This window comes from Penicillium psychrofluorescens (genome assembly GCF_964197705.1).
Source record: "Penicillium psychrofluorescens genome assembly, chromosome: 3".
NCBI lineage: Eukaryota > Fungi > Ascomycota > Eurotiomycetes > Eurotiales > Aspergillaceae > Penicillium > Penicillium psychrofluorescens.
The window spans coordinates 2,773,469-2,797,231 of NC_133441.1; the positions used below are offsets into that span (position 1 = coordinate 2,773,469).

At 53.3% G+C, this 23,763-nt stretch overlaps 8 protein-coding genes across 8 annotated transcripts; 3 read left to right on the forward strand and 5 right to left on the reverse strand.

Moving 5' to 3' along the window:
• Positions 1–351: 351 nt before the first annotated feature.
• PFLUO_LOCUS5174 (Dicer-like protein 1) lies at positions 352–5,630 on the reverse strand (the record flags this gene model as incomplete). Its single annotated transcript, XM_073782597.1, has 16 exons — positions 352–633; positions 712–864; positions 913–1,098; positions 1,151–1,664; positions 1,720–2,120; positions 2,173–3,240; positions 3,295–3,474; positions 3,527–3,595; positions 3,651–3,720; positions 3,768–3,826; positions 3,880–4,555; positions 4,603–4,710; positions 4,765–5,030; positions 5,088–5,191; positions 5,247–5,446; positions 5,497–5,630. The coding sequence occupies 16 exons, from the start codon at positions 5,628–5,630 to the stop codon at positions 352–354; spliced, it is 4,470 nt and encodes a 1,489-aa protein (XP_073639236.1).
• A 424-nt stretch (positions 5,631–6,054) lies between these two features.
• Positions 6,055–7,248, forward strand: PFLUO_LOCUS5175 (Type 2A phosphatase-associated protein 42; the record flags this gene model as incomplete). Its single annotated transcript, XM_073782598.1, has 3 exons — positions 6,055–6,266; positions 6,328–6,604; positions 6,670–7,248. 3 exons carry the CDS (start codon positions 6,055–6,057, stop codon positions 7,246–7,248), a joined length of 1,068 nt encoding a protein of 355 aa, XP_073639237.1.
• A 146-nt stretch (positions 7,249–7,394) lies between these two features.
• On the reverse strand, positions 7,395–8,469 carry PFLUO_LOCUS5176 (porphobilinogen deaminase; the record flags this gene model as incomplete). Its single annotated transcript, XM_073782599.1, has 2 exons — positions 7,395–8,146; positions 8,214–8,469. 2 exons carry the CDS (start codon positions 8,467–8,469, stop codon positions 7,395–7,397), a joined length of 1,008 nt encoding a protein of 335 aa, XP_073639238.1.
• Positions 8,470–8,913: 444 nt separating this feature from the next.
• PFLUO_LOCUS5177 (uncharacterized protein) lies at positions 8,914–11,818 on the forward strand (the record flags this gene model as incomplete). Its single annotated transcript, XM_073782601.1, has 3 exons — positions 8,914–9,376; positions 9,439–11,674; positions 11,734–11,818. 3 exons carry the CDS (start codon positions 8,914–8,916, stop codon positions 11,816–11,818), a joined length of 2,784 nt encoding a protein of 927 aa, XP_073639239.1.
• Positions 11,819–12,321: 503 nt separating this feature from the next.
• On the reverse strand, positions 12,322–13,243 carry PFLUO_LOCUS5178 (mitochondrial 54S ribosomal protein YmL41; the record flags this gene model as incomplete). The annotated part of the gene is made up of 3 exons (XM_073782602.1): positions 12,322–12,595; positions 12,719–13,006; positions 13,173–13,243. 3 exons carry the CDS (start codon positions 13,241–13,243, stop codon positions 12,322–12,324), a joined length of 633 nt encoding a protein of 210 aa, XP_073639240.1.
• Positions 13,244–13,451: 208 nt separating this feature from the next.
• PFLUO_LOCUS5179 (Serine/threonine-protein kinase rio2) lies at positions 13,452–14,790 on the reverse strand (the record flags this gene model as incomplete). The annotated part of the gene is made up of 3 exons (XM_073782603.1): positions 13,452–14,467; positions 14,528–14,672; positions 14,728–14,790. The coding sequence occupies 3 exons, from the start codon at positions 14,788–14,790 to the stop codon at positions 13,452–13,454; spliced, it is 1,224 nt and encodes a 407-aa protein (XP_073639241.1).
• Positions 14,791–15,087: 297 nt separating this feature from the next.
• On the reverse strand, positions 15,088–20,534 carry PFLUO_LOCUS5180 (proteasome regulatory particle base subunit; the record flags this gene model as incomplete). Its single annotated transcript, XM_073782604.1, has 8 exons — positions 15,088–15,114; positions 15,170–17,479; positions 17,533–17,697; positions 17,772–17,836; positions 17,930–18,100; positions 18,433–19,539; positions 19,620–19,871; positions 19,928–20,534. The coding sequence occupies 8 exons, from the start codon at positions 20,532–20,534 to the stop codon at positions 15,088–15,090; spliced, it is 4,704 nt and encodes a 1,567-aa protein (XP_073639242.1).
• Positions 20,535–20,734: 200 nt separating this feature from the next.
• Positions 20,735–23,178, forward strand: PFLUO_LOCUS5181 (DNA mismatch repair protein Mlh1; the record flags this gene model as incomplete). The annotated part of the gene is made up of 4 exons (XM_073782605.1): positions 20,735–20,833; positions 20,889–21,068; positions 21,125–21,391; positions 21,442–23,178. The coding sequence occupies 4 exons, from the start codon at positions 20,735–20,737 to the stop codon at positions 23,176–23,178; spliced, it is 2,283 nt and encodes a 760-aa protein (XP_073639243.1).
• Positions 23,179–23,763: the final 585 nt, after the last annotated feature.

Below are 23,763 nucleotides of genomic sequence, written 5' to 3' on the forward strand. Positions count from 1 at the left end.
GTTCGCGGGAATCATCGATGGGGTGGTTTTCTTCGGGGAGCGCGACCGGAGGACGGGAGGACTCGGTGTTGCCTGGCGGGGGAGGGGGGGAGGAGAGACAACCCGGGTCAGGTGTGGGCAAACGATGGCGAAGAGAAAGAAGGAGAGTCAAGAAGGAAGCGATGGTGGTGGGGGGATTAAAAGGGGAATAATGCACAAGAAGACAGTGAAGAGAGCAAACGAAGCAACACGCGGGTCTGTACTTCAGGGGAATAAATACACCATGCCTGATCGGGAATAGCGTGTCACGCGGGCCATGTGACCGGCTCGAGACTGATCCAATTTCTACATCTAAACCACTAAGCTCACTAACTACTGCACTTGCTTTGCTTGTTCCTCGCTCCGGCAGTCGCAGTGGTATCGAGTGCGGAATTGCTCCACTGTCACTCCCTTCAGCGCCTCCAGGGCCTTTGCACACGCACGGGTTCTGGCCGTCCCGCCGGACGAAGCCACATGCGTTCCCAAAGACTCACCATGCACGATCACCGCCCCCAGCATTCTCGCGGGTTCCCTGTCAACAGTGGGCAGCTCACCAGCCTTGATAGAGTAGTCTATGCACCGGTAGTTCTTGTCCAGCTGATAGACGAGATGCGTCTGAGATTGAGTTAGCGCCGTTGATATCAGACAGGGCAGGAAAGGAGGGGAAAAAAAGAAGCAAAAAGGTATTCTGACCGTTGGATGGTTATTGGCATACGTGTCGTAGATCCCCATGTCCCGGAAATAGGGCATGATGTGAGCCTGGAAGAATGTTTCGATGACGGTGTAGTCGAAGCCGGAATCAACGAAGATAGACCCCAGATAGGCCTCGACCATGTCGGGGAGACACTGTGACTGTCAGCGTGCTGCGGCCCTGCTCCGGTTGAATTCCATTACCTTGGGGGGGTCTTTGATTCCAAGCCAGTAATCCACCGCACCCTCACTCTCACTCTCCGCCGTTTCAGCTTCTTCAGCAAAATGAGTGATTTGAGACTGGATGGGATTGCTGAAATGTTGAAGATGCCTGTGGAATCCCAACCTCACTGCCAAGGTGCCCAGAAACTTGTTCGAGACCATGGCCATCTACAGGAATGTGTTAGTCTATGCTTTGCCACTCAATATATCAGCCGCCTACCTTGTGCTCCGTCAGCCACTGTTCATCCTTGTTCGAGAAACGACAGAACAAGTTCTCAATGCACACCAGCTCCAGAAGTGCGTCCCCCAGAAACTCGAGCCGCTGATAGCAAGGAACCTTGGCCCACGCCTGGGGGTATGATGGGTGGGTGAAAGCAGAACGCAAGAGACGAGGATATTTGAACTTGTACCCCACCTTGTCGAAGATCTGGCTGGCAATGTTGACTTCGAATCCGTCTGCGGGCTTGGTCTGGTACGCTGGGGGAGTGTATAGACCGCGATAGTCTTCCCACGAGGTTGATTTGTATGTTTCATCACAAACAAAGATGCCCACGGCCTTGACAGCCTCGTCAAAGCGGTGCTTGCCGCCACCGGAGAGCATAGCAGCTCCAATCAATGCCTCACATACATCTGCAATCGTCTTGTTTGCCAGAGCGTGGTGGGACTCAGACTTGAAACTTTTCTCATAGCTCCGCCCTCGGAGAAGCTGCAGGCCTGGCGGGTACCATGTATTCCTGCGCTCATGAGTTAAAGGGCCCGTCTTCAAAAACCAGAAAGGGATAGGCTTACCGGGAGAAACTTTGGCTACGGATGTATTTAAACACCTGCAACTTGGTCGCAGTTTCAAAGAGATTCTGGTTGCAGATCAGACACATCCGATTGACGTGATAGTCATACTCATCGTCCTCGGGGTTCTGACAAAAGAGCGAGATTGACGTGGCCATCTTGAGAAAACTATCACCCAACAACTCTAGGCGCTCATAGTTCTTCCCCATGCCTCGTTCGACGTGAATCTGCTGGTCTCTGTGCTCCTCATTGCTGTCGGAGTCTTTGGTGAAAGCCTCAAGTGCTAGCTCAAGACTGATCTCAAGACCCAATTTTTGGCAGCCTTCAAGAACAACCAGATAAGACTCCAATCTGCTAATTATTGCTGGGAATGCGAAGCAAGAAGCCACAATTGGCAACGGAATCTGCAAACATCATCAGCCATATCGAATGTGAACGACGGGGCGCAATACAAACCGCCGAAAGCATGAGCGGCTGTGGACAGATACAACATCTAGTCTCTTTCTTTTCGGCCTCTGTTCTCTTGTCAAGAAAGTTTCTACGAAGACCAACTTTTTCCGCCTGCAAAACTGGCTGACTCCAGTCACACCCCTCCAGAAATTTAGCCCGGCTAGCCTTGGATAAGCTGCTGCTATAGTTCAAGATATCCTTCATGTTGCTCCTGCGGGGCACATTGGATGGAGGAGGGTCAGCTGGGCGCAAATCATGGTCGACAGCAACTGGGAAGTATCGGCATCTCCCATCCCAGTAATCATAAAAGAACCGATCTAACAAAGATTCCGGGCTCATATCGGCCGACCAGTGCCACTCTTGGTGTTCCTGAACATCTTTAATTGCGTCCCAGTCAATGACTCCAGGCAGGCTGGAAATGTCTTTCGCCCTAACGTTGCCCTTCACTGGTGCAATCCAATACGGCAATTTCTCGATTTCACGCTCATATGTCTTGTGGAACAAATCATGGAAAACAGAGAGCGTGAAGGCAGTCAAGCATTCCAATTCCGGTAATGTAACTGAGAAAGCAGATTTCACGCATGTGGTGCGTATGACAGTCTCGATGTCGTTGTCCAGATAGACAGGAAATGTGGGAAAGACGGGAAGCCGCTTTCGGGTCAAGAGTATGATCTCTCCATGACTTCGTGCCAGAGGCTCTGATGGATCGAAGGTAATCACCGTCGCATAGAGCAAACTCTCGACAGATCCTATCTGCTCTGCCCAAATAGATGGCTTGCAGATCCTATCGTACTGGTTCGTCTTCTTCGATGTGATGGCCAAGCGAGCATTGCGCATTGCAGGAAGACGTCTATGGTAGATGGACCTGAAATGATCGTCCAGAAGGTTGTTTCTCCGAAGCAATAAGCAGGCGTCAAATGCAGCTGCCTGCTTAGCTGTTGATTTTCTGGAGGCTGGTTCCCCAACCAATCCACGGATTGGTGACTTCTCGGGAAGAATGACTTCACAAGCGAATTTGTTGTCCACTGATCGGACGTAATAGCTGACCTGGGCAGAAATGTCGTTTTCCCATTGCTTTTATTCTGGTGTTAGCTTAAGTTGGGACATCGGGGCTTTGATCACACTTACCAGCGAAGTGGCGTAACGATCAAGAATGTGAACAGCATGACGGTATGTCAACTTCGCCATGGTAGAGGGAATAGTGTAGGTCCTTTGCATTTCATCTTGTATGACAGATTTGAGATCATGGTCGTATCCGTGCAACAAGCGGTCCTCAGGAAGAGTCTCGCAAAAATTCTTCATGAGAAGCTAGAGAGACCGTGTCAGTCAAGCTCTGATATTGATCTCGAGTAGTGCATACCTCCGCCCTGTGAGCCTCTTGTAGCTGTAATCTGTGGTCCTCATTTTCTCTCTCCATCATGATTGCGTACTGTAGATGATGTATCAGCTAGCAAGCAATATGTCTCTGGAAAAATCATACTCACAGTCGAGTCGGCATGTCTTGCACGCCCGCGACTCTGAACGTACTGAATAAGCGTGTTGTAAAGGTCAAACCTTGGTTCATCAGCGAGAAAATACTTTATGAAAGCATGCTGGCATACCTGACAACAAGATTGCAGTCTGGGATATCGAGGCCTTCTTCGGCCACAGAAGTTGCAAACTGTAATAGATTAGATGTCTACTAACTTTGGTCCAGGGGGTGGTTAGACTTACCAAGCAATTAAGTTCACCCTGGCGAAACTTGAGCAAGGCCATGAATTGATTGCGGAAGGTGGCTCTCATCGCTAGTATATCGCCTTTTCGGACCCCGACGAGTATACCTGGACGAATGTTTGGGATTTCCAGTTTCTGGCAAAGCTGCATGAGTGTTCTAGCAGTACTGCGCTGAGTCGTGAAGACAATGCATTTCGTATGTGCTGATTCCGCAAACTGGTCTGCCAATTTATTGAATAGAAGTTGGACCTTGGGGCTCAGCTGGTTCGGCGACAACGGATCCTGGAAAGGGTACAGGTTCACAAACTCGCTGGTTTCTTTGACCCGCTGGATGTCTCTTTCTGCATTTTCTGGAGCTTGAGCCCCGAGATCAGACTCTTTGCTGAGACGTCCTTCGAGCTGAGGCAGCACGTCTTCGGCCAAGACGTGAGTCCATACTTGATCGGCACACCACGGTCCAAGCTCTGAGGTAGCGTCCAAGGCCCAACGAAAAACACGTTCGAGAATCTGAACGTCTCCGAGCTGCTTCACCATAATCTTGAGCAGTTCAGTTGCATGGGATGGCTGAGGTGTCTCGTAGGGCCACAACACCTCCTTTGGTTTCTTGACGATCTGCCGCAGAAGGGTCATTTTCGACGTCGTTGCGATCTGGCTATCCAGAAGTGTCTCAAGCCTCCTATGCACGTTTAGTATCTGATCAATGTGTCCAGCTGAGGGCCCTACGTTGCTGCTGTCAGGATATCGCCTTTGCCATCAATTGGGGATGCCGTCATCCCAAAGATCTTCGGCCGCTTTGAGGGGTCTGCCGTAATGTAGAATTCCCGGACAATTCTATTTTTGTGTCAGCTCATTTGGTGTCCGTTTCTAAGGAGAAAAGATACAAACCGTGCGTAAGCGTGTTCCTTCTTGGTGTGGTGGGCTTCGTCGAAGACCAAAAGATTGATCTGATTCATTTTGATAAATGCATTGTGAAGGCTATGACACAGAATATCTGCTGTGCATACTATCACCATATTCTCTTTGAGCTGTTCATCCCAGATCGGTTGGTCCCAGAAATCTGTTCCCATGGCCCCAAAGAGATAGGCCACATTCTGATCTATGTTGTTGCGCAGCACCGTTGACTGTTGAAACACTAGGGCCACACTGTCGACCTGAATGGGGGTTGTCTTAGCAACTGCCACTTGGTTGTCTGGAGAAAAACGACCTACCAAGAAGAAGGAAATTCGAGGAGGCAGTCCATTGGCACGGTTCACCAGCTCTTCTTGGATGATATGCTTGAGCAGAAGCACTGCAATCAAAGTCTTCCCAGTACCTGAGTAAGTGTCAAGTTAACAGCTAGTTCAATGTACCAGAGATTTGGGAAGTACCAGTATCAAGCACTGCGATTGTGTTCTGAGCCTTTGCTCTTTCAAACAGTTCCATCTGGTATTCACGGGGATCCAGAATGCCACTTCCGCCATCTTTCCTGGCAACAAGGTCCTTGAGGGACAGATCTGCATCTGGCCGGTCTTGCCGAGCAACAGCAGGGGTGTCGTCTGTGTACTCGTGGTTGGCATGGTTTTCAAGTCTTCTCAACTGTCAGATAAGGCAGAACAAAATGACGGGAATTTGACTTACAGGGCCTGAAACTGGATCTTGTGTGTCTGATGGCGAATGGAAGCCTGGAGATGAGCTGTTGGCTTCTCGTTCTCGTCGTTGGACTCATCCCCCGAGATGGCTCCGGGATCATCGATCTCAGACATAGGCTCCATGTTGATGAAGTGAGTTGCTTCTTGTAGAAACTGTTAGGGGGAGAGGTGAGGTGAGACGGAGGAGCAACAGAAGAGAAGAGAAAAGAAAGAGGTAAGTGGTGTTCAAGGTATTGGGCAGCGACAGGACACTAAGGAGGAAGAAGAAAGGAAGTAGCAGCAAACAGAGATATATAACAACCACAACGGGGGGTCTTTGTTTGCGACTACTGCCTGGTATGTAATCATGTAATATAGTAACTAGAGATCTAGGCCGATAACCAAACATTCAGGAGACATCAAGAATACTATTGTTCTAACATTCACGATCACTATTCACTACACCGAGATCGATAAGATGGAGCTGCCCTATCTTATCGCTCCCCCAAAACTCCTTCATCCACCGCGGGGCCTGACGCAGTCTCTCTTTTTCCTCGACAAACCCACAATGGAAGAACCCCAGAGCCTACGGGCGCTGTTTGCCACTGCCAAAGACAATAAAACAGCTCTGGCATCGCGCGGTGACACCAACACCGACACGTTTCGCGACGACGTCAACTCCACTATCGCCAAGTTCCGAGAATGCCAGCGCCAGGTTGGCATTCTCTCATTGTTCAGTTCCAACGAGTCTCTGGATGATGTCTCTACGGGTGATATTCCGTACGGCTCCTGATTCTAGCGGCGGCGTCTTGCAGATTTGCGCTGACGCCGCTCTTTCTAGGTATCTGACGCTAGACTACCACCTGGCCGAACTGATGCAGCGGGCGCCCAGCTCAGACCGCGAATTGGTCCTTCGAAATACACTAGAACAATACGAGAACTTCCTCTCCCGTGTGGCCGAGTACGGACTCCTGCCGGGTGGGGATAAGAAGCTCTTCGACCAGTACCTGGCCAACCCACCGTCATTCACATTGGCTCCGGTGAATGATGCGGCGGCACGGCGGGACATCAAAGTGACGCGATTCAGAGAGGAGAAGGAACTGAAACAGAAACTCGAGGTTCGTTGACATTCTGCGGATTTAAATTGTGGCAGCAAATACTCATGCTTGTGTGTGTTTGATAGTACCTTTCTCGGAACGAAGCTCGACTCCAGAGTGACGACGACGATACCCGGAGACTCTATTTGGCCGAAGTCCAACTCTATACACATCAAACCTTCCAAGCCCTGGATCTCCTGGTGCAAGAATTGTCGATCCTCGCCGCCATGCGCCATGCGCCACCACCCACCGTACCGGGGGACAACGACGCAAGAGAGCGGAGCAATTTGGGAGGAGAGAATTTCTCCGATCGGTTAGACCCGTCTGTGTCACAACTACTGAGAGGAGGGAGAGGAGGCCCATTGTTGAACACGAAAGGAAGGCCGATGCAACCGTTCACCTTGCTCGACAAGCGCTCGCAGCTGCAGCAAGGAGTGTTTCGGTCCGGTCATAACCTCCCGACGATGACAATTGATGAATACCTGGAGGAGGAACACCGACGCGGGAATTTTATCGAGGGAGGAGGAGAGCAGTCGGGGATTATACCCGAGGTGGACGAGGATGACCTGGACAAGGCCGACGAGGAAACGATGAAGGCACGGGAGTGGGATGAGTTCAAGGAAGCCAATCCACGAGGAGCTGGAAATACATTAAATCGGGGTTGATCCCACTGTTTTGGGGGGTTAATCCAGGCCCTTCCTGTCAGAATATAGAGAAAATGATCAGAGAAGAGATATCATGAACTGCATTTTTGTCTCATTGGGTATACGCCTAGTTGTAGAGCTCAGAGATCACTTGTTTAAGGTCCGTTTTAAACAGCCAAGGCCTCTTTGGCCACTTTGTTCTGCTGAATGTCTTCAAGAATCTTACCGGCGCCCTCATCCACCAAAGCCTGGGCGACAGCAACGCCGTGAGCCTCGGCAGCGTCGGGCGAATCGACCTCGCCAGCCAACTCGATCTCGGCAGATTCCTTGCCGTCCACACTGACCACGATCGCCCTCATCCTCAACCGTCGAGACCCTTCAGGGGTCTGCTCCCACTCCGTCTCAACTCCCAGCGGAGCACTGCAGCCACCCTCCAGGGTGCGCAGCAGACTGCGCTCCGCCAAACACGCAAGCGTCGTATCCCGATCCTCAATTTTCGCCAGCAGCTCTTGCAACGCATGGTCGTCCTTGCGGATCTCGATCCCAAGAGCACCCTGCCCAACGGCGTAGAGCATGCCGCTGTTCTTCGAATCCAGGTACTGCGTGATGCGATCCCCCAAATCAATGCGCAGCAGACCGGCCGCCGCCAGAATGATGCAGGTGTAGGGACTATCATCTGCATCCAACTTGGCGAGACGAGTATTGATATTGCCGCGGACATCTTGCACCTTCAGATGGGGGTAACTGCGCGCCAATTGCGCTGTGCGCCGGATGGACGAGGTGCCGACCACAGAGCCGGCGGGGATGTCCGAGAGACTCTTGTAGGGTAACCCTTGCTTGACCACGAGAACATCTCTGCTGTCTTCGCGTGGCATCATCGGGCCGAGGGTGCAGGAGGGAGGGAGGTTGGTGGGGACATCTGGCGATTGCGACGGGTGAGCGTGATTGAAGAAAATGACACAAATGGGGGAATCTGGCGAACAAACCTTTCAATGAATGCACGATGAAATCGACCTGGCCGGCCATCATCAATTCCTCCAATTCCTCGGTCCACAGGTTCTTGGAGGTGAACTCGCGCAGCGCAATCATGCTCAGGTCGCCGGCGGTCTCCTTGGAAAACACGCGGAAGTCATAGTCGGGGCAGGCCGCCTTGAGGGCAGCTTTCACCGCGTCCGTCTGGACCAGGGCCAGCTTGGACGCGCGGGTGCCAATGGTGAAGGAGGTGGTGGGGGGTGCGGCCATGATGCGGGGAGTGAGGGAGGAGGAAGAGGAAGAAGAAACGCTTCTCCGATCAGTGGCAACGATCGGTGGTGGTCGGGTCACGGGAGTGCGCAGCGACAGGCTGTCAATACAATATTTGAGGTCTACGGAATAATATTCTCGAAGAAGAATTCAGTCAATCTGCTATTCTTCTTCTACCGAGTATAACACCGAGTATACCTAGGATCGTTACCCTCGAACTCGATGTGTTCGGCTTAGATCGTCGCCACCACTCAGTCAGTAAGTACTAGCCTCGGCTCCGGGGGAATGACGAGCACCTGACTCTTATCCACCCCCGGACCGACCAGCGCTTCTGGAACCTACTCTTCTTCTTCTTTCCTCCTCTTCGTGACTTTATTGTTCCCATACATCCCCATACATCCCATACTCTTTCTATATTCATCATCACCCCATCCAACCTCCTCGATGGGGTCCAACAACGGCCGAGCCACCAAGCTCCCTCTCGTCCCGCTGGCTAAGGGCTCTGTCCTGCTGCCCGGCGTGACTCTGCGCATCCCTGTCTCCAACCGCCCCGACCTCGCCAATCTTCTGTCATCGCTGGTCGACCGGCCCAAGCGCGATGGCAGTTCCATCACCTTCGGCTGCATCCCGCTGAGCTCGCCGTTCCTGAGCCGGGATGGCCAGCAACTGCTGGAGGGCAGCGACGCGGACGAGACTCGGCGAGAGGAATGGGATTCAATCGATGCGGGCCAGGCGAGAAAGGACGATCTCTTCGGCCACGGGACCATCGGTAAAGTGATCGGGGTTCAGCGCCGCGCTTATGCCGAGCCGTTCCTCCTCGTCCAGGGCGCGCAGCGGTTTACGGTCAAGCGAATTCTGAAAGATCGGCCATACTTTGAGGCTGAAGTGCTTCCCCATGATGAGATTGGTATGTACTCCCCCAAAGTGGATGACTTCGAGGAGGCTGACGATGCTCTTTCGCACCAACAGCCCCTGCACATGGCGATCCGGAAGTGACCGAACTGTTCCAACAGCTGAGACAGCTCTCTCGAGAACTTCTGACTCTGTTGCGTCTATCCTCACTTTTATCGGCCGCCTCGAGCCGGTTGTCTCCACTCGTGGCGCGCAAGTTCGAACTGTATATTTCCAAGACTGAATTGTCACAGGCTGGTAGATTGGCCGATTTTATGACCGATGTGTCTGATGCAAGCTTTGAAGAGAAACTACGGATCTTGGCCTCGTTCAATGTTAAAGAGCGGCTGGAGAGGGTCGTCGAGATCTTGACCAGGCAAGCGCAGCACATTAAGAGCAGCGTCAAGGTCACAGCCATTAGCAGCACCTCCTTCCCTCAGAATACCGATATTGGCCAGATTGACCCACGCGAGCGTGAACTGCTAGCAAGACGTGCCGTGTCGGGCCTCTCTGGTTTCGCACCCCCTGGAACTTCAGGCTCACGTGGTGGCGATAACGAAGAGAAGGAGCCGAACGAGGTGGACGAACTCCAGCAGAAGCTCGAGGAAGCCCAGCTCAGCCCCGAGGCTCGCAAGGTTGCGGATAAGGAAATGAAGCGTTTGCGCAAGATGAACCCGGCCAACGCCGAATACGGAGTCTGCCGCACGTACCTGGAGAACTTGGTAGAGATTCCATGGATGAAGGTGACAGAGGACCAACTGGGACCGGACACGCTTAAGAGAGCCCGCAAGCAGCTCGATGATGACCACTACGGACTGGAGCGGATCAAGAAGAGGCTGCTGGAGTACCTTGCCGTACTGCGTCTGAAGCAGTCGACCAACCAGGACGTCGAGCGCCAAATTGATGGACTGACGAAGGACTTGGACGCCTCCACGGCCGGCGACGTTGAGAAGGATGTCCCTATGATGTCGGAAAATGACCGTGTTGCTCTGGAGACAAAACTCGAGGTCTTAAAGTCCAAGCGCATGACTGACAAGTCTCCTATCTTGCTCCTGACCGGTCCGCCTGGCACTGGTAAAACCAGCTTGGCGCGGTCTGTGGCTGCGTCGCTGGGCCGTAAGTTCCACCGCATCTCGCTCGGTGGTGTTCGCGATGAGGCGGAAATCCGGGGTCACCGACGGACCTATGTTGCGGCCATGCCAGGCCTGATCGTTAACGGCCTGAAGAAAGTTGGCGTGGCCAACCCCGTGTTCCTACTGGATGAGATCGACAAGGTCGGCGGTTCCAACTTCCAGGGCGACCCGTCTGCCGCCATGCTGGAGGTTTTGGATCCGGAGCAGAACAACTCTTTCACAGATCATTACATTAACATTCCGATCGATCTGAGCAAGGTGCTTTTTATCGCTACTGCCAACTCCCTGGACACGATTCCGGCGCCCTTGCTTGATCGCATGGAAACCATCTCCCTCTCCGGCTATACGACTGTTGAGAAGAGGCACATTGCTAAACAGCACCTCATCCCTAAGCAGATTCAAGCCAACGGTCTCTCCGCCGGGCAGGTCGATCTTTCGGACGAGGTAATCGACAAGACAATCACCTCCTACACTCGCGAATCCGGTGTCCGCAACCTGGAGCGTGAGCTCGGCTCGATCTGCCGCCACAAGGCAGTCCAATTTGCCGATGCCGGGGACGCTGATCGCCTAGGAGATTATAATCCCGCCGTGACCGTCGACGATCTGGAAGACATCTTGGGCATCGAGCGCTTTGAAGAAGAGATTGCCGAGAAGCACGGCCGTCCTGGCGTGGTGACGGGTCTCGTCGCATACTCGACCGGCGGCCAGGGTAGTATCCTGTTCATCGAGGTAGCCGACATGCCCGGCAATGGACGCGTGCAGCTGACCGGCAAGCTGGGCGACGTGCTGAAGGAATCTGTCGAGGTGGCCCTCACCTGGGTCAAGGCTCACTCCTTCGAGCTGGGCCTCACCCACGACCCCAACGAGGACATCATGAAGAGCCGCAGCTTGCACGTCCACTGCCCCTCCGGCGCGATCCCCAAAGACGGCCCCTCAGCTGGCCTCGCCCACACCGTTGCATTGATCTCCTTGTTCAGCAATAAGCCCGTGCCGCCCCAGATTGCCATGACGGGCGAAGTCTCGCTGCGTGGCCGCGTCATGCCCGTCGGCGGTATCAAGGAGAAACTGATCGGTGCCTTGCGCGCTGGCGTCAAGACTGTGCTTCTCCCACAGCACAACCGCAAGGATGTCAAGGATATCCCGCAGGAAGTCAAGGACGGGCTGGAGATTATCTACGTGCAGTAAGTTTGACTCTCTCGGCAATTCACTCTATTTCATCTTCTAACTCTATCTACTACAGGCACATTTGGGAAGCACTCCGCCAGATCTGGCCCGATGCTCACTGGCCAGGCCAGCATATAAACTTTGTGGAGAGTCGGCTATAGACTCGGGATTTGCCCAACTCATGTGGCTGGGCTTCTCTTCGTATTTTACTGGACTGTTGTTCCGTGCGTCTCCCAACTGCTCCAATCGTTTCTTTTGTGTCTTTGCATAGCGTGATCTTCCCTCTACCCCCATTTGGCTCATTGGCCGAACCTGACTCGGTGTAATTATCCGTTCTTTTGACTGCGGTGATGTGTTGTCTAGTTCAAGGAATTCTGTCTATATTTCAATATTCAATATACGATTTTCTCAACATTTTTTGCCTATCAAGACATAAGAAATGGAGTCAAATAGTTGTGAGAAGATGATTGAATGGATATAGAATCTCGTTCGCAAACAGATATAGTACAAGAAAGGGTAGAAGATCGAGCATGATCTCAAGAGGTAGGGAGGTCTCCATCAAATGCACAACGCCGGGCAAGAAAACAAAAGAAATACACAGCGTGCAGCAGCACACCGTCCGACAAAACATGTCAAGATTCATCATAGCCACGGACTCCCTCGCCTACCTACCAACCTCCCCATTTTCATCCTCCTTCTTCACCTGCTTCGCAACCCGCGAAATCGGTTTCAGCATACCCCGATTCGCAAAGTCCATACCAAGCGCCTTCCATGTCGGCCGCCACGACTCCGGATCGGCGAGAATCTCCTTCGCCTGTTCTGCGTAGGCCTTGCGCTCTTTCTCGTTGGGTTTCTCGGCAAAGTCCGTCGGGCCGTGCGGGGCTTCAGACGCTTCCTTTGCGTGTACTTCGTTTGCGTCCCAGGATTCTTTCTCCCATCTGTTTGGTTGAGGTGGTTAGTTAGGTGTTTGGAGGAGATTTGGGTGGAATATGGAAGGGGAAGGAATCAATCAAATATCCCTGCCTTCCAATGCCCCCAACACAAGACGACACAAAACATACAGGGTCAAATCCTTCGGCTCCTCAGGCCAAACAAACGGCTCGACCAACTCGACCGTCATGCGCTTCTCGGACTTAGGACGGCGGATGGGACCGCGGCCTTTTCCGTCGCGCGTGACCCGGGTAACGGGCTGCAGTTCGACATAGCTGCGGATACTGCGGACGCCGACGCCGTAGACGTTCTTAAGGTAGTCGCGCAGATCGAGTTTGTTGAAGCTGAGGGGGACGCGGAACTGGGCGTATTGAGGGGAGAGATTGGGGGTTCGGACGAGGGCGACGACGAAGCTGGGTCTATGGGACATTGGGGTTAGTTATTTTGATATTTTTGCTGGATTGGATTGAATTGATGTGGGTGTGCGTGCGACTCATTCGAGGTAATGGTGCATCGTCCAGGTTTTTTTTGGATCTGGTTTCCACCGGAGGCAGGTGGGTGTGAGGAATTGGGGATTTGACGTACAGGTACACCTTCTTGCGTCCCCATGTTACTCGCCCAGCGAGCGCTCCAAGTTGTGCGGCCTGGCGCTCCATGATGGCGGGTGATGAGGATGAAGTCGGAGCGACTACTCGGGGCGAACAAGAGCCAACAAACTGCGCTAGTGGCCGCTCCGCCCGCCGTAGATCTATAGACTCTCGAAGAACAAAAAATAATTGTTACTGGAGGTATGAAGTATATTACACTCTAATTGTCATGCACGGTCATTAAAAATAAACGGGAATCCCTCTACCGCCCCTTCTCTCAAACTCGCAACTCCTCCAATCGCCGGGAGCTGTCGTCAAGGCTGTCCGAGGGCCCCGTTTCCTCCTCCGGCTGTCCATCATCGCTGTGATCCTCCTCAGAACCATCCTCTTCCTCCTCTGAGTCGTCATCTTCCTCTTCATCATCTCGAGGCGCACCCGCATCTCCGTCAACCCCAACCTCCTTCATGTACGCCTCCAGCTCGCGGGCCATCTTCCTCGAGAAACCAGACGCCTCCACTTCCACATCTAGCCGCTTCCCCGGATTCTTGAGCAGATTCTTCTTCGCATCGGCGAAGGACGGCCCCGGAACATCACTGACAAAGTGGAACTTGCGCTGGAAGTACCTCTTGATGCAGTTGACATCCCGATCAAAGTACATCTCCGCATTGGCATGGTCGATGGACACCATCTGCGGGAAATCAATAAGCACAGGCACAAGCCGAATATTCTCATCATTCTCGTCATCCACGTTCGCAGGTGCTTTGCCCTTCGCATCCGGATCCTCCTCTTCCTTAATCAAGATATTGAACTCGTTAAAATCACCATGAATCAGGCCGAACCGGGCCAACTCCAGGATAATGTCCATCAACTCCGAGTACAGCTCCGCGGGGCGAGGGACCTTGGATATTTGACGGAGCGGGAAAGCATCAATCAGACTCATGACGATGGTATGCCGGTTTTGGGCAATGGGCTCGGGCACGGAGAATCCGTTCTCGCGCAGCGCTTTCATAAACGCAAACTCTTTCATCGCCGCCAGGCGAGACATGTACATCCACGAGCCCGTGTTGCGGTGGCGCAGGTAATCGCGGTTCGTCTTGACGGTTCGGAACGAGATGCGACCGAGACGGTGGATTTTGAGAATGCGTTGGGAGCCGCTGCTGTGTGCTACGACCACGATGTCGGATTCCTTGCCCACGCCGATCTGGTTGCCGACTGAGTAGATGCACTTTTGTTTCTGGTGCGCATTCAGCGCGAGGTAGTCGAGTCCGCCGTAGGCGAGCCGGTAGCCATCATCTGTGCGAGAGCGATGGAGAGTCAGCAGCTGAGTAGATCGTTTTTCCCAGTAAAACGTACATTTCGCATTCTTCACCTTGGCGATCAGGTTCGTCTTCGCCAGAACTGAAATCGACCGATGCACGCCGCTACCGCCTCGCAGGCCGGAGAGCTGCACGATCAGCGGCGTTGGAACTACTTCGTGGTTGCGACTGCCAGCTTCCACCTAGTCTTATGCGTGAGTCGTGATGTCTTCAACCGAAGGAGGGGCAGATACATACCCCCGCAAGCACCCGGAAATCCTCCGAGGTGAGGTAACGAATTGCTTTTGCGTCGAGCTTCATTGCTGTGGGAAATACGGCGGGAAAAGTGGGAGAGTGATCTTTTTCAAACCTTGGAGGTTATCGATGGAAGCGCTGGCGGAGAGAAAATCGCGATAACGGCCGAGCCCTAAGCCCTATTGCCTATTTGGGATGTGATCGGAGTTTGCAAGGACTACGAGGATTACACTACGGTTGAAGAAGCAATGGAGAGAAAATAAAATTGACATGCTATTTCTGAGTCGTTCTGAATACATTAGATCCAGCGATACCCCGACCACTATAAGATCGCATGTGAACCGGGATAGCATCTATCGTGAACTACTCGGGAGCTTCATAGTCCGGATTCTATGTTCATCGTTAGCAAGCCAGATCGATAAAACGAAGAAGAAAAAGTGCCTACCTTGCGCAAAATAACCAAGCCTTCCAGGATGCTGCTGAGAGGAATATACTGCTCATCCTCCAGCTCAGCCCTCTCACCATACGACAGCAGCACCGGCGTGCTCTGTGTCTGCCACCCAGTAATGGTCTTGGGGCGACCAGCCTGGCCGACCACGTCCACAGCCTGACCCACGCGGACATTGACGGTGAGTGGTTGCAGATCCTCATCAAGAGTCACGAGGAACCGCGGGAACATGGCAGTGATGAGGAAGTAGAGAAGGTAGTGGTGTTCGGCGAGGATGAATTGCTTAGCATCGATCAGGGACACCAGCACGGTGAGAAGACCCGCAGCCGAAACCCGAGAGAGCACCTGGCGGTCGGTGTGGAAGGGGTTGAGCGTCATGGTGCCCTTGCCCATGTGCAGAAGACCCTGGGCGATGCGGACCATGAACAGCGAGTTCTGGTCGCGGTGGTAGTAGCTGGCCAGTTGCCGCAGGAGTTGGGCCAGACGGGCGTTGTTGGTACCCGCACCGCAGAGACCCATGGCGAAGATGGCGTTGATGGCGACATCGTTGTCGTTGTCGTGACTGTACCGCGACAAGGTATCGTAAACCTTCATCTGCGGGTTGCTGGGGCTGATCAAACCCATGGCCAGCGGCACAGCGCGGCGGATGTTACTCGAGCCGTAGTGCATGAGATGACCAAACTGGCGCAGGATCATGTCCTGGCCAACATCCTCACCCATGGCAATCAGGGACAAGCCGAGCACAGCGTAGGACTGCACAAGCTCGTCGCCCTTGTTCTCTTCCTTCTCTTCGATGAGGTCGTTGCAGATGTGGAGAAGCTCCTGCAACTTCAGTACCGTACCAGTGCCAGCCCACGCGCAGACCGAGGCCAAAACGGATGTGGGCTTCGCCATGGGGTGGTCGACTGCTTTGAGGATGTCGAGAATGACGTCAACTTCTTCCTGGCGGCCAAAGTATAGGAGTGCCAGACCAAGGGCCATGAACCGCGTCCACTTGTCCTTGAGCTGCTTCTGACGTTCCTCATCCATCAGGGTTGTAGCGATCGCCTCGCTGACCTGGTGATTCGACGACCCAACAAAAACGAGACCCAGCGAGACCGCAGCCATGGCAGACAGCTGCATATCTAGCGAGGAGTCCTCCACTATGGGAAGGAGAATCTCAAGAAGTTCCTCCTTGTTCGACCCAGCGTAAGCCAAGCCAAGTCCCATAATCGAAGCCACCCGCATGGGCACATTCTTCGCTTCCAGATTGTCCGTATCGCTCAACAGGGCGAGGGCAGGGTCGGAGTCGAGCCGAACACCAGAGTTGAGGATACCGATGGCAAGGAGCGCACCGGCCTTGACCTGGTCCTCTGACGCGTAGGTAAACTTGTCGATCTTGTCCAGGCCATCTTCCACATCCCGGTGCAGAAGCATACCCAGGGATGCGGTCGTTGACAGCATACCATCATCCTTTGTCTTCCACACCCATGTGCCCTTATCACCCTCAACAAGCATCATCTTATCGTTGCCAAAGCCGGCGTTGGCAAAGGAGTTGACGAAGGCACTAGCCAGATTATGACGAGCCGAGTCGAGATTGGTCAAGCCCCCCCGGCTGCTCTCCAGATGTGTCTTGTAGATATCCTCGGGCATCTTTGGGTCCAAGATATTCAACTCCTTTCCAAGAGACTTGAAGTGCTTGGGGATAGATGTGTTGTTTAGGCAGTCATTCAAGGCCTCCCCTTCCTCATCCTCGGCGGGCAAATCAAGCCAGATCTGCTGCCGAGCGACCAGGAACGCCATCTGCTTCTTGAGGGCCACGTCGGTCGTCGCGTTGATGTCACTCTTGATGAGTTCGACATCATTCAAACGGATGGCAAGCACGATTGCCTGCGAAAGCTTGTTGTAGCGGACGTAGATCTCGTGCGCAGTCCGCAAGAACTGCTGATCTTCGGGGTAGGTGAGGAGGTTGACCATGCTGACCATGTACAAGCAGACACGCGAATAGGTGTTCTCATCCACAAACCGAGGGATTTCCTCGATGATCTCGAGTTCACTGAGAAGATCGACTGCATCCGCTTCGGCATTGTGGCGCAGGAAGTAGGGAACCAGCGACAAGGCAAGCTTCACCAGATCTTGAGTGTCGTTCTCCGCGTTCAAGCGGTTCTGGTATTCCTTTCCAATCTCCAGCGCCAGGTGCCTGACGTATTCGTGGCCCCATGAACCCAGGTCTTCCGACTTGGCCAACAGGCGATACTTGATTGTCTCCAGCTTCTCTTCATCCCCATAGGTCATACCCAGGACGGAGAGCATATCGGCCAAGGAATCCTAGAGAGATATAAAGTCAGATTTGAAGTTGAGAACCGGAACGAGAAACCTACCTTCACCGAGCCTGCTGCCCACTTCTCGTACTGCTCTGTCAGATCATCATAATGCGGTCGGAGGAACTTGAGCGGCTTCGGGACGGCGGTCATGGAGGAAGTCGAGGTCTTGATGAAGTTCTTGATCGCATCCAGGGCGGGCCCATAAAGCGAAGTGTCCGGTTCCTGTGGTTGGTAAAACCCGAGCATTAACGTCACTATTCCCTTTCCGCTACCGGCTGTGGACAAGATGACCCTACCTTTAACCGCTCAACCAGCATCTCCAGCTCATTCTTCAATTGCTGATCCTCTTCACTGAGCTCTTCTGTAAAAGGCAATCTTGTCAGCTTCTGGATGCGTAGACCGATGGCAGGGGGCGTGTGCTCCGTTCTAGCTAGCACAGGCCGTCGCGACCTACCTTCTTGCGGCTCCTCATCCTTCTTCTTTCCCTCTGCTGTTGCCTTCTCATCGGTCTGAGGCTTCTTGCCATTCAACTCGCGGACATCATCAACCTTGCCCTTGCCCTTGTCGGCGGAGGTTGACCGCTCGCCCTCGTTCGCCATTTCTGACGGGTAGCTGGCGACCAGGTCTGGGATAAGTCAAGGGAATGAGACAAAGAAAGATAGACGAAAAGAAAAACAGTGATGGTACAAGCGGACAAGAGATGGAAAGCTGCGCGGACACAGCAGATGCAGGTGGATTGGTTAGCTGGTGATGCGGAAGCAACGCAGAGCTGGTGGACTGTGAGCTCCTCCCGGGTTCTTACGTCAGCACCGCCAAGGCTTCGTCATTGGTTGGATGCCTTTCCATGGACATCTACGGAGTGTCTACGGAGTGTCTAATGGTTTCATAGAATTTGTTTCTACATTGTGATTAGCTAAAGACGAATCGGAGAAATCAGACAATATTTGAATCATCCACCCAGGCAGAACAGATCGCCCGAGGGCTCGTCGCTCGTTGCGTCCTCGGAGCAACCTCCATACTTCATTCGAAACTTCGAGGCATAGCCCTCCGTGCGTTGTAACAAGGTCCCGGGAGTCAGAACTTCCCCGTTATAAGAAAGCAACGGCAAAGATTCCACAGGAGGAAGATCCACAGAAAACTGATCGAGAAGAGGCATGATGGTTGACTTGCGATCCAGCGGCTTTTCAACAGAGCCCAGAGCCAGTGTCTTCAAGGGTTGGTTGGGGTCGTCAATATCCTGGACGGATCGAGTGACACTGTCATGGAAGAACTCCTCGGGCGGCTGATACAGCTCATTGTGCACGGTTGTCAAAGACGATGCTCTTAGCCCCGGGAATGAGGGATAGAGCATATAGTAGCCTCTCGCATGGATCATTTCAAGCAAGTATTCCATGAACGCTGGGTATCGTTTCGAAACCAATTTGTTCTCTGCAGCAGTAGTAAGCTGGACTTCGGCAACTTCCAGACGATTGGAGAGAAAGGTATGAAACTCGGCCCATTTGTCGCCAAAGTACAACGCAGCATTGCTATTTGGTGCTTGCCAAAGAAACGAGGGGAGCAATTCTTCTTCACGTCTCATTTCATTCACAATTGGGGCTGACGGTGGGGTGAATCGCTCGGCATCAGTGGTGGGTTTGGAGGATGGCAATTCGAGAGAAATGCCGAGCAGTTTCGATGACAACAGGTTGGCACTTGCGGACTGCTTGTAGTGCAAGATGGAATACTTCAAGTAATGATAGAAGGAAGGCGCTAGCTCGGCTTGGGGGGACAGTAGGAGCATATGGGTCACCTTGGGATCTCTTGGATAAAACGACTCGACTGTCCAGAGAGAAGATTCCGCTTCGTCCATCTTGTGCCGTGGGATGCGGCGTCGAAGAGTGATCCGGCCTGCCAGCTTCGAAAGGCTTTTGGTTCGCTCGAGGAAATCAAAGAGTTGCGAATCGACTCGCGGAGGCAGCTCGATTGTCAAGCTGGGGGTCGACCCTAGATAGTCCGCTGCGTCCAAGGAGCGTATCAGTCGAATCAAGGTCCCCGATGATTCCGTGGGCGCGTGGACAACCATCTCTATATGGATGTCGTTCCAGACTGTTTACATTCCACATCAGTAAGAGATCAAGGCAGAGAACAGCCAGAGGACTTTGTACCTTGCAGAGCGCTGCTATCGAGCGCCGCTATCCACATGAGATTTGTTGATGCGGTAGATAGTCCAATATGAGCAGTACCAGATTCTGTGCAATAATCCATGACTCCATTCCAAAAGAATAGATCCTCCCAGCGCTTTCCTTGTGTAATGATGGCGGCCGGGCGAAGGTAGGCGTGTATAAACTCCAGGCCTCCAAGCACAGACCGCTGCATCCGGGTATCAGTGGACTGGGGCGCAAAGTCAGGGCGACTGTCTGTTGATAGGGTCAGCATCAACATTTTCTCAATGCGCCATAGGTCTCAAACACACCATGCCAGGTCATCGGGCATTCCGAGTCCGTAATCCTGTTCACTTCCTTGATTCCCTCAATTGAAACCTCGTCCTTGCCCATCAAAACGAAATGCACACTATTCACCCGCTTGTCTGCCATTCGACAGGCGAGTGGCAGAAGATCAGATACACAGTGGAGACTCGATGCGGCGAACACAACTGCGCTGCTGGCCATCTTCTCCTTCTCGGGGTATTTGTGGCCCGGAAGCGACTTGGCCAACTGGTAGAATTGAACCTCTCCATCGTATTCATCTCCAGGAGTGAGACCAATCTCTTGATTTTGTTGCGACGGCTCCGCCTTTGGGATAGCGGGTACCTTAGCAGCGTCGGGTAGGGGGACTTGGTTCTGTTGTCGCAGTCTCGCGAGGTTGGCGTTGTACCGTTCGGCGGCAGGGGCCAGATCTGTGGGCATGTATTTGAAGAACAGCCACAAAGCTCCCACCGCGACCAGGGTGAGCAGGATCCGTCGGGGACGAGGCGATTTCCATTGTCGTCGGGGCTCGAAGCGTGTTGGGAGTGGGCGGTGGTCGTCGTCCTTCTTTCCCAGCTCTTCATCGGCCCACAAGGGCAGTTTCTGGCGTGCCATTCCGTACACAGAGAAGGATCGTATGCTCCGAGGGAGCGTGAAGGGCCCGAGATGGCATTGAGACGAGCAAGGGGGGAAGATGGTGAGAGTTGAAGGAGAGGAAAACAATGAGATCAATCGATCGACAATCTTATCGCCGGCGCGACATGACATGCCCAATCCACTAATCCACCCTCCAACTCACCCTCACACTACATATCATGGACGGCGAGATGGATGTCGACGCGACTGACCAGCGTGGGACAAAGCGTGTAGCTGAGTCTGAATCTGAGGATGTCTCCAAGGCCAAGAGGATCAAAGTGAGTTGCCGTGTTGGCGCAGTGGAGTTGGATGTCTACTAACCAACCCGCGCAGGCCCTGGACCCCGATGTCGTGAACAAGATTGCCGCCGGCGAGATCATCGTCGCCCCAATGCACGCGCTGAAGGAGTTGGTAGAAAACGCCGTGGATGCAGGCTCGACCTCTATCGAAGTGCTGGTCAAGGACGGGGGCCTGAAGCTGCTGCAAATCACCGACAACGGGCATGGCATTGATGTACGTCGCTTCGGCCTATTCGATTGACAATACAGCTAGCTGACCATATTCGTCAGCGAGAGGACTTGCCCATTCTCTGTGAGAGATTCACCACCTCCAAGCTGAAAGAGTTTGAGGATCTCTCCTCGATCGGAACATATGGGTTCCGTGGTGAAGCTCTCGCAAGCATCAGCCACATTGCGCATTTGACCGTCACGACAAAGACAGCCAACTCAAGCTGTGCCTGGCGAGCGCACTACGGGGATGGGAAGCTGGTCCCCGCAAAGCCAGGACAGAGCGCCGCGCCCAAAGCCACGGCTGGGCGCGGCGGGACTCAGATCACAGTAGGTTCAACGCGTGTATCTTGCTATTCAAAAAGTAACCAGGATCTTAGGTGGAAGATCTCTTTTACAATGTCCCCACCCGTCGTCGCGCATTTCGCTCCTCGAGCGAGGAATACGCCAAGATCCTGGATGTGGTCGGCCGGTACGCCGTGCACTGCTCCGGAGTCGCATTCTCATGCCGCAAGCACGGTGACTCTGGTGTGAGTATCTCCACGCCTGTCGCTGCGAGCACCGTCGACAGAATCCGTCAGATCCACGGCAGCGCAGTGGCGAACGAAATCGTCGAGTTCGAGACCGCGGACAAAAAGCTGGGGTTCCGGGCGTCGGGCCTGGCGACCAACGCCAACTACCACGTCAAGAAGACTGTGATTTTGCTATTCATTAATCATCGCGCAGTGGAGTCGACCGCCATCAAGCGGGCAGTCGAGCAGACCTACTCTGCCTTCTTGCCCAAGGGCGGACATCCATTTGTGTACATCGACTTGGAGATCGAGCCTCACCGTGTGGATGTCAATGTGCACCCGACGAAGCGGGAAGTGAACTTCCTCAACGAAGACGAAATCATCGAGATGGTATGCAGCGAGGTCAGATCCAAGCTAGCGCAGGTGGACTCGAGCCGAACGTTCCTGACGCAGAGCCTGCTGCCAGGCGCCCAAGCCATCGAGTCTCTCCAACACGATCAACCCATCTCATCTGAAGCAGCAGCAGCAGCCGATCAAGAAAGGCCAGCAGCAGCAGCAACTCCCAAGACACCAGCCACATCCAAAAGACCCTACGAAAACAACCTCGTTCGCACAGACTCCAAAATCCGCAAAATCACATCCATGCTAGTCCCAGCTCCAAGTCCCTCCCAAGACCCATCCCACGCCAACGCAGCGACCGAGCCAGGCAATCTACCCTCAGACGACGGCCTCCAATACGAAACAACAGACCGCCAACCCCTCCGCATAGCCCTCACATCGATCAAGAACCTCCGCGCCACCGTGCGCAACGACATGCACAATGCCCTAACAGAGATGTTCGCCTCGCACACCTACGTCGGCCTCGTCGACGAGCGCCGCCGTCTCGCCGCCATCCAATCCGGCGTCAAACTCCACCTCGTCGACTACGGCCTCGCAGGCAGCGAATTCTTCTACCAAGTCGGCCTAACAGACTTTGGGAACTTCGGCGTGATTCGCCTCGACCCGGCGCCCAAACTGGTCGATCTCCTCAAGATCGCCGCGGAGACGGAGCGAGACGATCATCTAGCGCAGAACCCGCAACCCCCAAGCCACGAAGATACAGCGATAGAGACCATCTTCGCCAGCGCAGCGGAGACGGTAGCTGCCACGCTGATCGAGCGCCGCCATATGCTGGACGAGTACTTCTCTCTCCAGATCAGCGCCGAGGGCGAGCTATGCACCATCCCGCTCCTGCTCAAGGGGTACGTCCCCTCGCTGGCGAAGCTGCCGCGGTTTCTACTGCGCCTGGGCCCGTACGTGGATTGGAGCTCGGAGGAGGGTTGCTTCCGGACGTTTCTGCGCGAACTAGCGGCGTTTTATACGCCGGAGCAGTTGCCGCTTCCTCCATCGAGGCGGGATGAGTCTGGTGGGGATGTTGAAGATGTTGAACAGGATGAAGAGGAAGAGTCATTTATTCAGACTCGGCGTGCGCAGATGGCCCGAATGCTGGAGTACACTCTCTTCCCGGCTCTGCGCGCTAGACTCATTGCTACGACGGGTTTGCTGAGGGGGGTGGTGGAGGTGGCTGATTTGAAGGGGCTGTATCGTGTGTTTGAGCGGTGCTGAATGAAAGAATTTTATGAAGTACTATGAATCACTAACTATTTTAGCTTGAATCCCAAGGATGAATGGCTTGATGCATCATGTTTAGACTCTTGCATCAACAACAGATTCCACGTGCAGTTCAGCGCGACATTTCGACAATGTATCCAGGAGTCAGTAGAGATGGAACCCTATAAGATGTGGCAGATGTAAAAAGATGAAGATGGCTGCATGCTTTCTTGTTTCAAGTGGAACGAAACGTGTAGGATCGGACGAAAAAGCCCAACAAAAATAAAAAAATGACAGGTGCCGAATCAGAGCGCTAGTCAGATAAAAGAAACCAGATAGAAACAGACATCAAAGATACAATCATTAGAAGGAGAGAAAGACTGACAGGGAGAAAGAAAAAGCGCATAGGAAGAAATGCGCACACATAAAAAAAAGAGACAGATAAAATGCCAACGCAATGTGACCATGCATGGGAAAAGAAAAGCATTGCATCGTGAACATGGCATTCCATTTCCCATCAGATCCTCAAGAAAAAGAAAACACCGAAACGCCCTGCTGCGCCACAGACAAAAAAAAAGATACATTTGAATACCGGCTCTC